The 14,365-nt window shown below is 48.8% G+C and overlaps 1 protein-coding gene across 1 annotated transcript; it reads left to right on the top strand.

The window, feature by feature from the left end:
- The first annotated feature begins 1,281 nt into the window (after window positions 1–1,281).
- Window positions 1,282–4,202, top strand: LOC119799120 (ovarian cancer G-protein coupled receptor 1-like). The gene is made up of 2 exons (XM_038308893.1): window positions 1,282–1,299; window positions 3,133–4,202. The coding sequence occupies exons 1-2, from the start codon at window positions 1,282–1,284 to the stop codon at window positions 4,153–4,155; spliced, it is 1,041 nt and encodes a 346-aa protein (XP_038164821.1). The 3' UTR covers window positions 4,156–4,202.
- Window positions 4,203–14,365: the final 10,163 nt, after the last annotated feature.

Genomic DNA, 14,365 nt, shown 5'->3' with positions numbered 1-14,365 from the left:
CCTCGGGTGTTCTGGTTATCTCAGGAAGGAGTCGAAGGTTTTCAACAAGACTGTCAGAAATTCGTAAACCAATATCCAAAAGCTCATAACGGGTGTACGATGTAAGGGCACAACTGTTCTGCACGAACAGACCCAAAATGAGCAAGAAAATCACTGCAAAATTGCAGAATCTGGAGAGACCGTGAGCCTCGCGATGTACTCGCGCCGCCATCTTGGTCTAAAAAATGATGAATTTTCAGAGGAGATTCAAACAGGAGAACATCTTCCAACCGGCCAACTTAAATACATTTTCTCCTGATTGGACACACCTAGCTATGAAGTTCCAATCTTACCAAACCAACTTTGTGTTTCAGTAAGTCATTGAAAAGTAGTCAAGGGTATTCAGATCAATGAAATGATTTTGGTGCCCACATTTTTTATCCTGTCAAGTTTTGCTTGAATGCATATTGCAGATTGTCTGTTACTCCAATAACCCTCAATTCAATACTGAAATATTAATGTGTTCATCAGTTATTCTATATATCAAACTAAAATAGCTGCCGCAAACACCCAAATATTTAAAAACAAAAATAATTCAGATTAGTAGGGTGCCCATTCCTTTTAATATGACTAGATTTCCATACTTTACAATCTAACCATGATTCTCTGTTTGTCTGCTTCTATGCAGCTTCTCTGTTGGTTTCCAGCTTATCTATATCAACAGTATGTAGCTGTAGTTTTTTCCAGGTTTCCAAACATTTCCAGGACAAACTGAGGCTTTGATTTAAGCCTGTTTAGGAACAGACGAGGTTAACCTTAAGCACGTGCACTTTTTGTTTTGCATCTTTCACTTTGCATTCAGCCTGATTCGTTGAATGATAGAGGTGCCGTCACGCCACAGTCCACGTTTATGCTGATGCTCCTCATTTCTCACCATTCGCTCTTTGTTCTTTGCACTCAGTTTGTTTGAACTCAGTTCCAGAGAATCCCTCCCTGCTGACTCAGCGATGTGAAACTAGTTCTGATCCTCCCTGGTTGCTCTCATCTGCTCGTCATATTCCACTTTTTAACCATTGAAACTAAATGCCAAAAAAGTAAAAAAAAACAATTCACTGGACTTTGTTTCCAAGTTTGAATTTATTTCTCTTTTCATCCAGGAAGCTTTTTTAATGCAAAATATCACAAAAGGGCGGGGGTGGGGGTGGGTGGGGTGGGGGGTGGGGGGGGTTAATGGCTTCTTTGTTAGTCTGCTATACCCCATACCTGTGTATGTCTCTGAAAGGGGGGTCGTTTAAGGGAATAATGGGCCTGGCTGAAGAGGTGAGTGCCCCCTTAAACTGGGGGGTGGGGGGGGGGGGGACTCAGGTTTTAGCTTTCAGAAACCTCCAATGCAGCGATACAGTCGATTCCTTCCCGTTATCATCGCAGCCCCAACCCCTTTACAGGAGAACGGAAGACCTCACCCGTTCATCAGTTTCTATTTGCATGTTTTCTAAACTAAAACCAGGCTTTGTTGGGCTGCTGGATAAAACCTGGAACTAAACGCTATTTCTGACATTTTGGATTGAAAAATCTTCCTGGATGGAAGAGAAACGTCTTCAAACCTGGAAACAAAGTCCAGTGGATTGAACAGAGGAGAAGACAGTGTATCAGTGTTATTCAGCCAGGAATATTTCCCATCATTTGCATGCACTGATAGCTCAGGTTCATGCAAATGCTAACCCTTCTACTGGAGAGGCTGTGGTGCAGTTTCTACACACTGCTGCTTTTATTTCCACTTTAAACCAAAAAGTTTCATTGAATTTTATCCAGTTTATTTTTTTATAACCCCAAATCAGAGTTCTAACCTGAGAGCATATTGGAAGAATAAAAATGAAAATCTTCACATCAGGAAGCACATGTTGGTTGATCAGGCGTATTATAAACTAAAACAGATTAAAATCATATGTGACCTTTAGATTCAATTCTATTTAGTTTATTTCTATAGCTCCAATTCACATGATGTCATCTCAGGTCCCTTTATAGAGACAATTCAACCAGATCATCCAGTCAGAATTATTAGTCAGAATTAAGTTTTCTATCTACGGAAAACCAGCTGATTGCATCGACTCATTGACTCTTCAGCAATCCCTCACACTAAGCATGCTTGTAGCGACAGTGGAGAGGAAAAACTCCCTTTGAACAGGAAGAAACCTCCAGCAGAACCAGGCTCAGTGTGAGCGGCCATCTGCTGAGGCCCACTGGGGTTCAAGGAGACAGAAGCAGACATAGAAAAAGAAGCATAGATACAAAAGACAACTGTCAACCAGCTCCACAGGCGGCCCCGTCCAGGAAACACACAGCCAGGCAGACGAGCTCCGAGCCAGCTCCCATGTCAGAGGATGAAGAGAGCACATCCAGTTAGTCACAGTCAGAGAAACAGGACTACACTGGAAAACAGGCCAAGCTCCAACATCTAGAAACAAAGGTGTTGATGGCAGCAGCACAGCTGATATTTCTTTCCAGGATGGAGTCACAGCCAAACAGGAACAGACCAGATGAAGCTACTATGAGAAAAAGCAGAGAGAGCAGAACGTTAGAGATTGAACTAACAGATTCTGCAGAGTGGGAGAATAGAGATAGAATGAAGCAGAATGATGAAAAAGGGGTCCCTATGTCCTCCAGCAGTCTAAGATTATAGCAGCAGAACTATAGAGATAGATCAGGATAACCTGAGCCACTCTAACTAGAAGCTTTATCAAAAAGGAAAGTTTTAAGCCTAGCCTTAAAAGTAGACAGGGTGTCTGCCTCACGGACTAAAACTGGTAGTTGGTTCCACAGGAGAGGAGCCTGAGAACTAAAAGATCTGCCTCCCATTCTACTTTTAGAAATTCTAGGAACCACTAGTAAACCTGCAGATTGAGAGCGAAGTATCTAAGCCTTAATTAAATAAATGAATGAATTTATGTTTTAAAAACATAAATAATAAAAAGTTCCAATGCTTCCATTAATAGCTGAAAAGTTGCAACATAATCACTGAGCCGTTTTCTGAGGTTTAACTAAATTATTTCACTAGAATTATTAAAAAATGAACATGAAATCATTGTCATGTCAGTGTATGATGTGTTTATGTTTAGATCTGATGACCTCGGATGCTATTTTTAACGCTTCCAGTCTGATTTGCATCAGACTTTTCCAGCAGCAGAAAGTTTTCCAGCCAGAGTCTCATTCAGGATCCAACTCTCTGGTGTCGGGATGAACTCCACGCTCAACCAGACCGACTCCTGCAGCATCAACTCACGGGTGGAGCAGCAGATTTATCCAACCCTCTACTCCTTGTTCTTTATCGTGGGCTTTCCAGCCAACTGCTTGTCTCTGCTGATAGCCTGGAAGCTGATGCTGAAGGGGAACAACATGGCCGTCTACCTGGTCAGCCTGTCCGTCTCAGACCTGCTCTACACCGTTACGCTGCCTGTCTGGATCGGACTGGCCCTGCAGTGGAACATATCCGACGCCGTCTGCAGCGGGATGTATTTAATCATGTACAACAGTTTCTACGTTGGCTCTGGCCTGCTCTGCTGCATCTCTGTGGACCGCTTCCTCGCACTGGTTTACCCGCTCCACTTTCACTGGGTCCGAGAGGTAAAAGCTGCAGCAGCCTTCAGCAGCCTTGTTTGGATTGTGGAGATTTTGGTCCACCTTCCCCTGCTTCACCACATCGGGGAGCTGGAGTCCTTCGACTTCCTGTGCAACCAGGATGTGCCGATGACTGACAGGTATGCCCATGTTGCTCTGGTTCGACTTGTTCTGGGCTTCCTGTTTCCTGTGGTCCTCATGACCGTCTGCTACCTGCTGATCATGCGCTCCCTCAGACAGAGCGCCTCCATCTTGGAAGAGGAGCGCAGAAAGGTTGGACTCCTGCTGCTGTTCCTGCTGCTCACCTACATACTTTCCTTCATGCCCTACCAGACGGTCATGTTCCTCCGGGTCGTCCTGGAGCAACGGAACTGCAACTGGGCCCAGAGGTTCAGAGACGCGTACTTGGTCACGGTTGCCACGACGACCCTGAACAGCACTCTGGATCCGATTATCTACTGTTTGATTAACGAGAGCGCCAAGAGAGAAATTAGGAAGGTTGTGAAGAAAGGGAGGAACAGTTTTATCAGAAAGACGAAACGGATTGAATCTCTTTCCTGATTTTCATTCTCTTTGGAACCAGAAACCAACCTTTGGGTTAATGGAAGCTCCAGGTGTCTGCAGATCCGTGCCGTTAGGAGACCGAAGTAATGTTGTTTTAAAAAAACGAAATCATCTTTCACACAGAAATCACCATGGTGATATTTTTAGACCACTGAGTCAGCTGAAGGCGGGAAGTACAGAACAATTCAATAATACAGAAAAAAAAAAATATTTTTTTTTGTTTGGAAAATCTGTGAAACTGGAATTAATTTCTACTTTGAAATAAAATGATATTAAAATCACTCCATCTTCTTCTATTTTACGGTGAGGCTGGTTTCTGGCTCCACGCTGCACAGGTTACAGGATAATATGAAAATGATGCAGTTCCTTACCTTTAATGGTTAAATTATGATTTCAGTGAATTTCTTATTAACGGATGACAGATACCATAAAAAATAAATTTATAAAGCACTTTTAACACCCAACAGGACCAACATGCTATACACAACCATAAAAATAAATCATAAAAGCAATTGATAAAGTGGGGTATAAAAGTAGTAATAAAATAAACAGCAAAAATGAAATGATAAAAGAAACACAGTAAGACAGAGTCAACATTTCAGATTGTGTAAAAACCAAGGAAAAGAAATGGGTTTAAAGAAGAGATTTAAATTTAGAACATGTGGAGGCGAGTCTAATGGCTGAGGAAGGTCATTCCACAGCTGGAGCTCCTGTTACACCTTTAAGACCAGAGCACGCCTGAAAATCTGCCAAAAACGCTGGCATATGTTGGAGAAGTTATGGGTACGCTGAAACAGGTCGACATACGGTGAGAAAGTTGAGAAATTTTGACTCTGCATCACAGTGATAACACCAAACCAAAATGCTGCAGATACACTCACCGGCCACTTTATTAGGTACACCTGGCCAACTGCTCGTTAACACTTAATTTCTAAGCAGCCAATCACATGGCGGCAACTCAGTGCATTTAGGCATGTAGACATGGTCAAGACAATCTCCTGCAGTTCAAAGCGAGCATCAGTATGGGGAAGAAAGGTGATTTGAGTGACTTTGAACGTGGCATGATTGTTGGTGCCAGAAGGGCTGGTCTGAGTATTTCAGAAACTGCTGATCTACTGGGATTTTCACGCACAACCATCTCTAGGGTTTACAGAGAATGGTCCGAAAAAGAAAAAACATCCAGTGAGCGGCAGTTCTGTGGGCGGAAATGCCTTGTTGATGCCAGAGGTCAGAGGAGAATGGCCAGACTGGTTGGAGCTGATAGAAGGGCAACAGTGACTCAAATAACCACCCGTTACAACCAAGGTGGGCAGAAGAGCATCTCTGAACGCACAGTACGTGGAACTTTGAGGCAGATGGGCTACAGCAGCAGAAGACCACACCGGGTGCCACTCCTTTCAGCTAAGAACAGGAAACTGAGGCTACAATTTGCACAAGCTCATGGAAATTGGACAATAGAAGATTGGAAAAACGTTGCCTGGTCTGATGAGTCTCGATTTCTGCTGCGACATTCGGATGGTAGGGTCAGAATTTGGCGTCTACAACATGAAAGCATGGATCCATCCTGCCTTGTATCAACGGTTCAGGCTGGTGGTGGTGGTGTCATGGTGTGGGGAATATTTTCTTGGCACTCTTTGGGCCCCTTGGTACCAATTGAGCATCGTTGCAACGCCACAGCCTACCTGAGTATTGTTGCTGACCATGTCCATCCCTTTATGACCACAATGTACCCAACTTCTGATGGCTACTTTCAGCAGGATAATGCGCCATGTCATAAATCTGGAATCATCTCAGACTGGTTTCTTGAACATGACAATGAGTTCACTGTACTCAAATGGCCTCCACAGTCACCAGATCTCAATCCAATAGAGCATCTTTGGGATGTGGTGGAATGGGAGATTCGCATCATGGATGTGCAGCCGACAAATCTGCGGCAACTGTGTGATGCCATCATGTCAATATGGACCAAACTCCCTGAGGAATGCTTCCAGCACCTTGTTGAATCTATGCCACCAAGAATTGAGGGAGTTCTGAAGGCAAAAGGGGGTCCAACCCGTTACTAGCATGGGGTACCTAATAAAGTGGCCGGTGAGTGTACATTAATGCTCTAAACTTCCAGATCAAAACGTTTTTTTTTGCACCCTGTTTTTCTCCCACGCTGTTTACATTTGATAACTGTTAAACTTTAAGGGATGGAAAAGTTCATTTACTGTCTGAAAAGCTGCACTAAACAAATTTGGTTTTGGATCCACTCTGTGTACAAAACAACAATAATAGTTGTCTAAGTCTACTTTGGATGACGGATGCTTTAGGCGGTATTCCCCTCTATCCAGGAGCCACTTTGCAGACCTGCTGTCCCCCATTGGGGGACGAGTCCTCCTCCAGGTCAGCAGCTACAGATGCTGTATCCCTGCTGCTTCAGCTCTGGTATCTCAGCCCCATCCAGACCCTGAAAAGTTCAGATTCCTCCCCTCCAGCAGCAGTCGCTGCGTATCCATCCATCGCAGGAGTCGGTGAGCTGCAACCGCCATAATCGTGCTAATCGCGTAGCTAGCGGCCCATTCATAGCATCGCTGCACTCCTCATCTCACCTTTACGAAGCGATCACATGTAAATGAGGAGCTTCCCCTTCGGTGTTTAGAGCAACAGGCAGGCGGAGATGTTTCTGAATAAAGAGAGAAATTAAACTTAAAATCTTCCTTTGATTAGAACAAATTCACGTGCTGTGATTTTAAAACTTTGCTTTTCATGTAGTAAAATACCTGCAGCAGAGTCCTGCATGGGTCTGACTTATCACAACTACATCCCCTGCACCCGCAGAACCAAGACCCGACCCGTTACCCGCAGTGATCAGAACCAAGACCCGATCCGTTACCCGCAGAGATCAGAACCAAGACCCGACCCGTTACCCGCAGTGATCAGAACCAAGACCCGACCCGTTACCCGCAGAGATCAGAACCAAGACCCGACCCGTTACCCGCAGAGATCAGAACCAAGACCCGACCCGTTACCCGCAGTGATCAGAACCAAGACCCGATCCGTTACCCGCAGAGATCAGAACCAAGACCCGACCCGTTACCCGCAGTGATCAGAACCAAGACCCGACCCGTTACCCGCAGAGATCAGAACCAAGACCCGACCCGTTACCCGCAGAGATCAGAACCAAGACCCGATCCGTTACCCGCAGAGATCAGAACAAAGACCCGACCCGTTACCCGCAGAGATCAGAACCAAGACCCGATCCGTTACCCGCAGAGATCAGAACCAAGACCCGACCCGTTACCCGCAGTGATCAGAACCAAGACCCGACCCGTTACCCGCAGTGATCAGAACCAAGACCCGACCCGTTACCCGCAGAGATCAGAACCAAGACCCGACCCGTTACCCGCAGTGATCAGAACCAAGACCCGACCCGTTACCCGCAGAGATCAGAACCAAGACCCGACCCGTTACCCGCAGTGATCAGAACCAAGACCCGACCCGTTACCCGCAGTGATCAGAACCAAGACCCGACCCGTTACCCGCAGTGATCAGAACCAAGACCCGATCCGTTACCCGCAGAGATCAGAACCAAGACCCGACCCGTTACCCGCAGAGATCAGAACCAAGACCCGACCCGTTACCCGCAGTGATCAGAACCAAGACCCGATCCGTTACCCGCAGAGATCAGAACCAAGACCCGACCCGTTACCCGCAGTGATCAGAACCAAGACCCGATCCGTTACCCGCAGAGATCAGAACCAAGACCCGATCCGTTACCCGCAGAGATCAGAACCAAGACCCGATCCGTTACCCGCAGAGATCAGAACCAAGACCCGATCCGTTACCCGCAGAGATCAGAACCAAGACCCGATCCGTTACCCGCAGAGATCAGAACCAAGACCCGACCCGTTACCCGCAGAGATCAGAACCAAGACCCGACCCGTTACCCGCAGTGATCAGAACCAAGACCCGATCCGTTACCCGCAGAGATCAGAACCAAGACCCGACCCGTTATCCGCAGAGATCAGAACCAAGACCCGACCCGTTACCCGCAGAGATCAGAACCAAGACCCGACCCGTTACCCGCAGTGATCAGAACCAAGACCCGATCCGTTACCCGCAGTGATCAGAACCAAGACCCGACCCGTTACCCGCAGTGATCAGAACCAAGACCCGATCCGTTACCCGCAGAGATCAGAACCAAGACCCGATCCGTTACCCGCAGAGATCAGAACCAAGACCCGACCCGTTACCCGCAGTGATCAGAACCAAGACCCGATCCGTTACCCGCAGAGATCAGAACCAAGACCCGATCCGTTACCCGCAGAGATCAGAACCAAGACCCGACCCGTTACCCGCAGTGATCAGAACCAAGACCCGACCCGTTACCCGCAGTGATCAGAACCAAGACCCGACCCGTTACCCGCAGAGATCAGAACCAAGACCCGACCCGTTACCCGCAGAGATCAGAACCAAGACCCGATCCGTTACCCGCAGAGATCAGAACCAAGACCCGATCCGTTACCCGCAGAGATCAGAACCAAGACCCGACCCGTTACCCGCAGAGATCAGAACCAAGACCCGACCCGTTACCCGCAGAGATCAGAACCAAGACCCGATCCGTTACCCGCAGAGATCAGAACCAAGAACCGATCCGTTACCCGCAGAGATCAGAACCAAGACCCGATCCGTTACCCGCAGAGATCAGAACCAAGACCCGACCCGTTACCCGCAGTGATCAGAACCAAGACCCGATCCGTTACCCGCAGAGATCAGAACCAAGACCCGATCCGTTACCCGCAGAGATCAGAACCAAGACCCGACCCGTTACCCGCAGTGATCAGAACCAAGACCCGACCCGTTACCCGCAGTGATCAGAACCAAGACCCGACCCGTTACCCGCAGAGATCAGAACCAAGACCCGACCCGTTACCCGCAGAGATCAGAACCAAGACCCGATCCGTTACCCGCAGAGATCAGAACCAAGACCCGATCCGTTACCCGCAGAGATCAGAACCAAGACCCGACCCGTTACCCGCAGAGATCAGAACCAAGACCCGACCCGTTACCCGCAGAGATCAGAACCAAGACCCGATCCGTTACCCGCAGAGATCAGAACCAAGAACCGATCCGTTACCCGCAGAGATCAGAACCAAGACCCGATCCGTTACCCGCAGAGATCAGAACCAAGACCCGACCCGTTACCCGCAGAGATCAGAACCAAGACCCGATCCGTTACCCGCAGAGATCAGAACCAAGACCCGACCCGTTACCCGCAGAGATCAGAACCAAGACCCGATCCGTTACCCGCAGAGATCAGAACCAAGACCCGACCCGTTACCCGCAGTGATCAGAACCAAGACCCGACCCGTTACCCGCAGAGATCAGAACCAAGACCCGATCCGTTACCCGCAGAGATCAGAACCAAGACCCGACCCGTTACCCGCAGTGATCAGAACCAAGACCCGACCCGTTACCCGCAGAGATCAGAACCAAGACCCGACCCGTTACCCGCAGTGATCAGAACCAAGACCCGATCCGTTACCCGCAGAGATCAGAACCAAGACCCGATCCGTTACCCGCAGAGATCAGAACCAAGACCCGACCCGTTACCCGCAGTGATCAGAACCAAGACCCGATCCGTTACCCGCAGTGATCAGAACCAAGACCCGACCCGTTACCCGCAGTGATCAGAACCAAGACCCGATCCGTTACCCGCAGTGATCAGAACCAAGACCCGACCCGTTACCCGCAGTGATCAGAACCAAGACCCGATCCGTTACCCGCAGAGATCAGAACCAAGACCCGACCCGTTACCCGCAGAGATCAGAACCAAGACCCGACCCGTTACCCGCAGAGATCAGAACCAAGACCCGATCCATTACCCGCAGAGATCAGAACCAAGACCCGACCCGTTACCCGCAGTGATCAGAACCAAGACCCCATCCGTTACCCGCAGAGATCAGAACCAAGACCCGATCCGTTACCCGCAGAGATCAGAACCAAGACCCGACCCGTTACCCGCAGTGATCAGAACCAAGACCCGATCCGTTACCCGCAGTGATCAGAACCAAGACCCGACCCGTTACCCGCAGAGATCAGAACCAAGACCCGACCCGTTACCCGCAGAGATCAGAACCAAGACCCGACCCGTTACCCGCAGAGATCAGAACCAAGACCCGACCCGTTACCCGCAGAGATCAGAACCAAGACCCGATCCGTTACCCGCAGAGATCAGAACCAAGACCCGACCCGTTACCCGCAGAGATCAGAACCAAGACCCGACCCGTTACCCGCAGTGATCAGAACCAAGACCCGATCCGTTACCCGCAGAGATCAGAACCAAGACCCGACCCGTTACCCGCAGAGATCAGAACCAAGACCCGACCCGTTACCCGCAGTGATCAGAACCAAGACCCGATCCGTTACCCGCAGAGATCAGAACCAAGACCCGATCCGTTACCCGCAGAGATCAGAACCAAGACCCGACCCGTTACCCGCAGTGATCAGAACCAAGACCCGATCCGTTACCCGCTGAGATCAGAACCAAGACCCGACCCGTTACCCGCAGTGATCAGAACCAAGACCCGATCCGTTACCCGCAGAGATCAGAACCAAGACCCGATCCGTTACCCGCAGAGATCAGAACCAAGACCCGACCCGTTACCCGCAGTGATCAGAACCAAGACCCGATCCGTTACCCGCAGTGATCAGAACCAAGACCCGACCCGTTACCCGCAGTGATCAGAACCAAGACCCGATCCGTTACCCGCAGTGATCAGAACCAAGACCCGACCCGTTACCCGCAGTGATCAGAACCAAGACCCGATCCGTTACCCGCAGAGATCAGAACCAAGACCCGACCCGTTACCCGCAGAGATCAGAACCAAGACCCGACCCGTTACCCGCAGAGATCAGAACCAAGACCCGATCCGTTACCCGCAGTGATCAGAACCAAGACCCGATCCGTTACCCGCAGAGATCAGAACCAAGACCCGATCCGTTACCCGCAGAGATCAGAACCAAGACCCGACCCGTTACCCGCAGAGATCAGAACCAAGACCCGACCCGTTACCCGCAGAGATCAGAACCAAGACCCGACCCGTTACCCGCAGAGATCAGAACCAAGACCCGACCCGTTACCCGCAGAGATCAGAACCAAGACCCGACCCGTTACCCGCAGAGATCAGAACCAAGACCCGATCCGTTACCCGCAGAGATCAGAACCAAGACCCGACCCGTTACCCGCAGAGATCAGAACCAAGACCCGACCCGTTACCCGCAGAGATCAGACCCAAGACCCGACCCGTTACCCGCAGTGATCAGAACCAAGACCCGACCAGTTACCCGCAGAGATCAGAACCAAGACCCGACCAGTTACCCGCAGAGATCAGAACCAAGACCCGATCCGTTACCCGCAGAGATCAGAACCAAGACCCGACCCGTTACCCGCAGAGATCAGAACCAAGACCCGATCCGTTACCCGCAGAGATCAGAACCAAGACCCGATCCGTTACCCGCAGAGATCAGAACCAAGACCCGACCCGTTACCCGCAGAGATCAGAACCAAGACCCGACCCGTTACCCGCAGAGATCAGAACCAAGACCCGATCCGTTACCCGCAGTGATCAGAACCAAGACCCGATCCGTTACCCGCAGAGATCAGAACCAAGACCCGATCCGTTACCCGCAGAGATCAGAACCAAGACCCGACCCGTTACCCGCAGAGATCAGAACCAAGACCCGACCCGTTACCCGCAGAGATCAGAACCAAGACCCGATCCGTTACCCGCAGAGATCAGAACCAAGACCCGACCCGTTACCCGCAGAGATCAGAACCAAGACCCGATCCGTTACCCGCAGAGATCAGAACCAAGACCCGACCCGTTACCCGCAGAGATCAGAACCAAGACCCGACCCGTTACCCGCAGAGATCAGAACCAAGACCCGACCCGTTACCCGCAGTGATCAGAACCAAGACCCGACCCGTTACCCGCAGAGATCAGAACCAAGACCCGATCCGTTACCCGCAGAGATCAGAACCAAGACCCGAGCCGTTACCCGCAGTGATCAGAACCAAGACCCGACCCGTTACCCGCAGTGATCAGAACCAAGACCCGACCCGTTACCCGCAGAGATCAGAACCAAGACCCGATCCGTTACCCGCAGAGATCAGAAACAAGACCCGATCCGTTACCCGCAGAGATCAGAACCAAGACCCGACCCGTTACCCGCAGTGATCAGAACCAAGACCCGATCCGTTACCCGCAGTGATCAGAACCAAGACCCGACCCGTTACCCGCAGTGATCAGAACCAAGACCCGATCCGTTACCCGCAGAGATCAGAACCAAGACCCGATCCGTTACCCGCAGAGATCAGAACCAAGACCCGACCCGTTACCCGCAGTGATCAGAACCAAGACCCGATCCGTTACCCGCAGAGATCAGAACCAAGACCCGACCCGTTACCCGCAGAGATCAGAACCAAGACCCGATCCGTTACCCGCAGAGATCAGAACCAAGACCCGACCCGTTACCCGCAGTGATCAGAACCAAGACCCGATCCGTTACCCGCAGAGATCAGAACCAAGACCCGATCCGTTACCCGCAGAGATCAGAACCAAGACCCGACCCGTTACCCGCAGAGACCCGATCCGTTACCCGCAGAGATCAGAACCAAGACCCGATCCGTTACCCGCAGAGATCAGAACCAAGACCCGACCCGTTACCCGCAGAGATCAGAACCAAGACCCGACCCGTTACCCGCAGAGATCAGAACCAAGACCCGACCCGTTAAGTTTCATTCATGCTGTAATGATACCTGCATTTTGTTCATTTAAACCTGATAAATAATAATCAGGGTTTTTCTTTCTACCTATAGATGAATGTTTTATACGGGGACCCGACCCGCTGCAGGACTCTGCACCAAGGTATTTATCAGACACAAGCTCAACACGCCAGTCTCCTGAGGACACAGTAGAAGGTTTCATAGCAGCTTCTCTCTTCTTTATTTTCTACAATAGCAGATGAAGTCATGCATTTCTGATGCTAAATGTACGAATGTTTGTGTCCTGTGGACAAACTACAGTCAGCAGATGTCTTGGGTTACAGCTTTATGATAATGAAGCAAAGACACATCAGATGGGTGCAGCAAACATCCAATTAAAGCAGCATATACACTAGAGAAGCATTACTGTTACAGAAAGCCATCTCTTGGTAGATTGCTCCCATTATCTTAATATTAATCCATTATTTCAGGGAAAATAAAACATGTACTAATCGTGTTTAATTATTTAGCAGCGTTATAACTGGATTATTCTGGAAGCAATAAACACTGAGTGAGTTACGGAAAAAGGCTTTTTCTGAATCAAACCACATCCTGCAAAAATGAAGCAACAAATAAACAGGAGGTGAAAAACCAAAGATCTGCACTGGACTGGATCAGAACCACAGCCGTTATTCTGACTGGACTCTAATCCTGATTCCTAAAGAAAATCCTCTTTTTTCCTGTAATTTTCTCTTCAATGTTAGCTTCTGTTTGTGATGAATTAGAGGAACCAGATGATGTTCTTCCCCTGATTTCTGGAGGATTCTTCTAGAACTGTTGAGCAATCGTCTCACTGATCAACTGTTCAGCAGCTGATAAAGAAAGATATAAAACTGGAGCCAGGATATGAAAACATCTCACCACTTAACAAAGCAAACAAAAACACGCAGATATACAACCCTTTACCTATCATATCCAGGTTACGTTTTGGTCATACAGGCTTAAACAGTACATTATTTATAATGGGAAGACATCCATCAGGAAATTGTGAATTTTGTTTTCAAGAAGAGACAGTAGAACATGTTTTTTGATGTTTTGTCCAAAGTACTCTGAGGAGAGAAGGAAATTAGAATATCGACTTCTAAAGAATAAGTTACAATTAAAAATATCAGATATGTTGGGATATTGCTCCTCTTCTGAATATTTACGTCATTTATTAAGATTTCTTAAGAAAACTAAACTGATGAGGATTTAGTTTTTGTTTTTTTTTGTTGTTTTTTTTAAGTTGCGTCCTGATCCACACTCCTTACCAGTAGGTGGCGGTAATGCACACCAATAAGTTGCTTGTCAACCGCCATTAAACAAGAAGAAAGAAAGAAAGAGAAAGAAAGATCCATAGGTAGAGAGATCAAGCTGAAGAACAGCCTCCTGCTGAAAACACGAGCACACTGGAAAAAA

This window comes from Cyprinodon tularosa, unplaced genomic scaffold (assembly GCF_016077235.1).
Source record: "Cyprinodon tularosa strain WSP-4 unplaced genomic scaffold, ASM1607723v1 ctg1175, whole genome shotgun sequence".
Lineage (NCBI taxonomy): Eukaryota > Metazoa > Chordata > Actinopteri > Cyprinodontiformes > Cyprinodontidae > Cyprinodon > Cyprinodon tularosa.
Note: the sequence above shows the minus strand (reverse complement) of the source record. Positions and strands in the feature narration are given on the sequence as shown.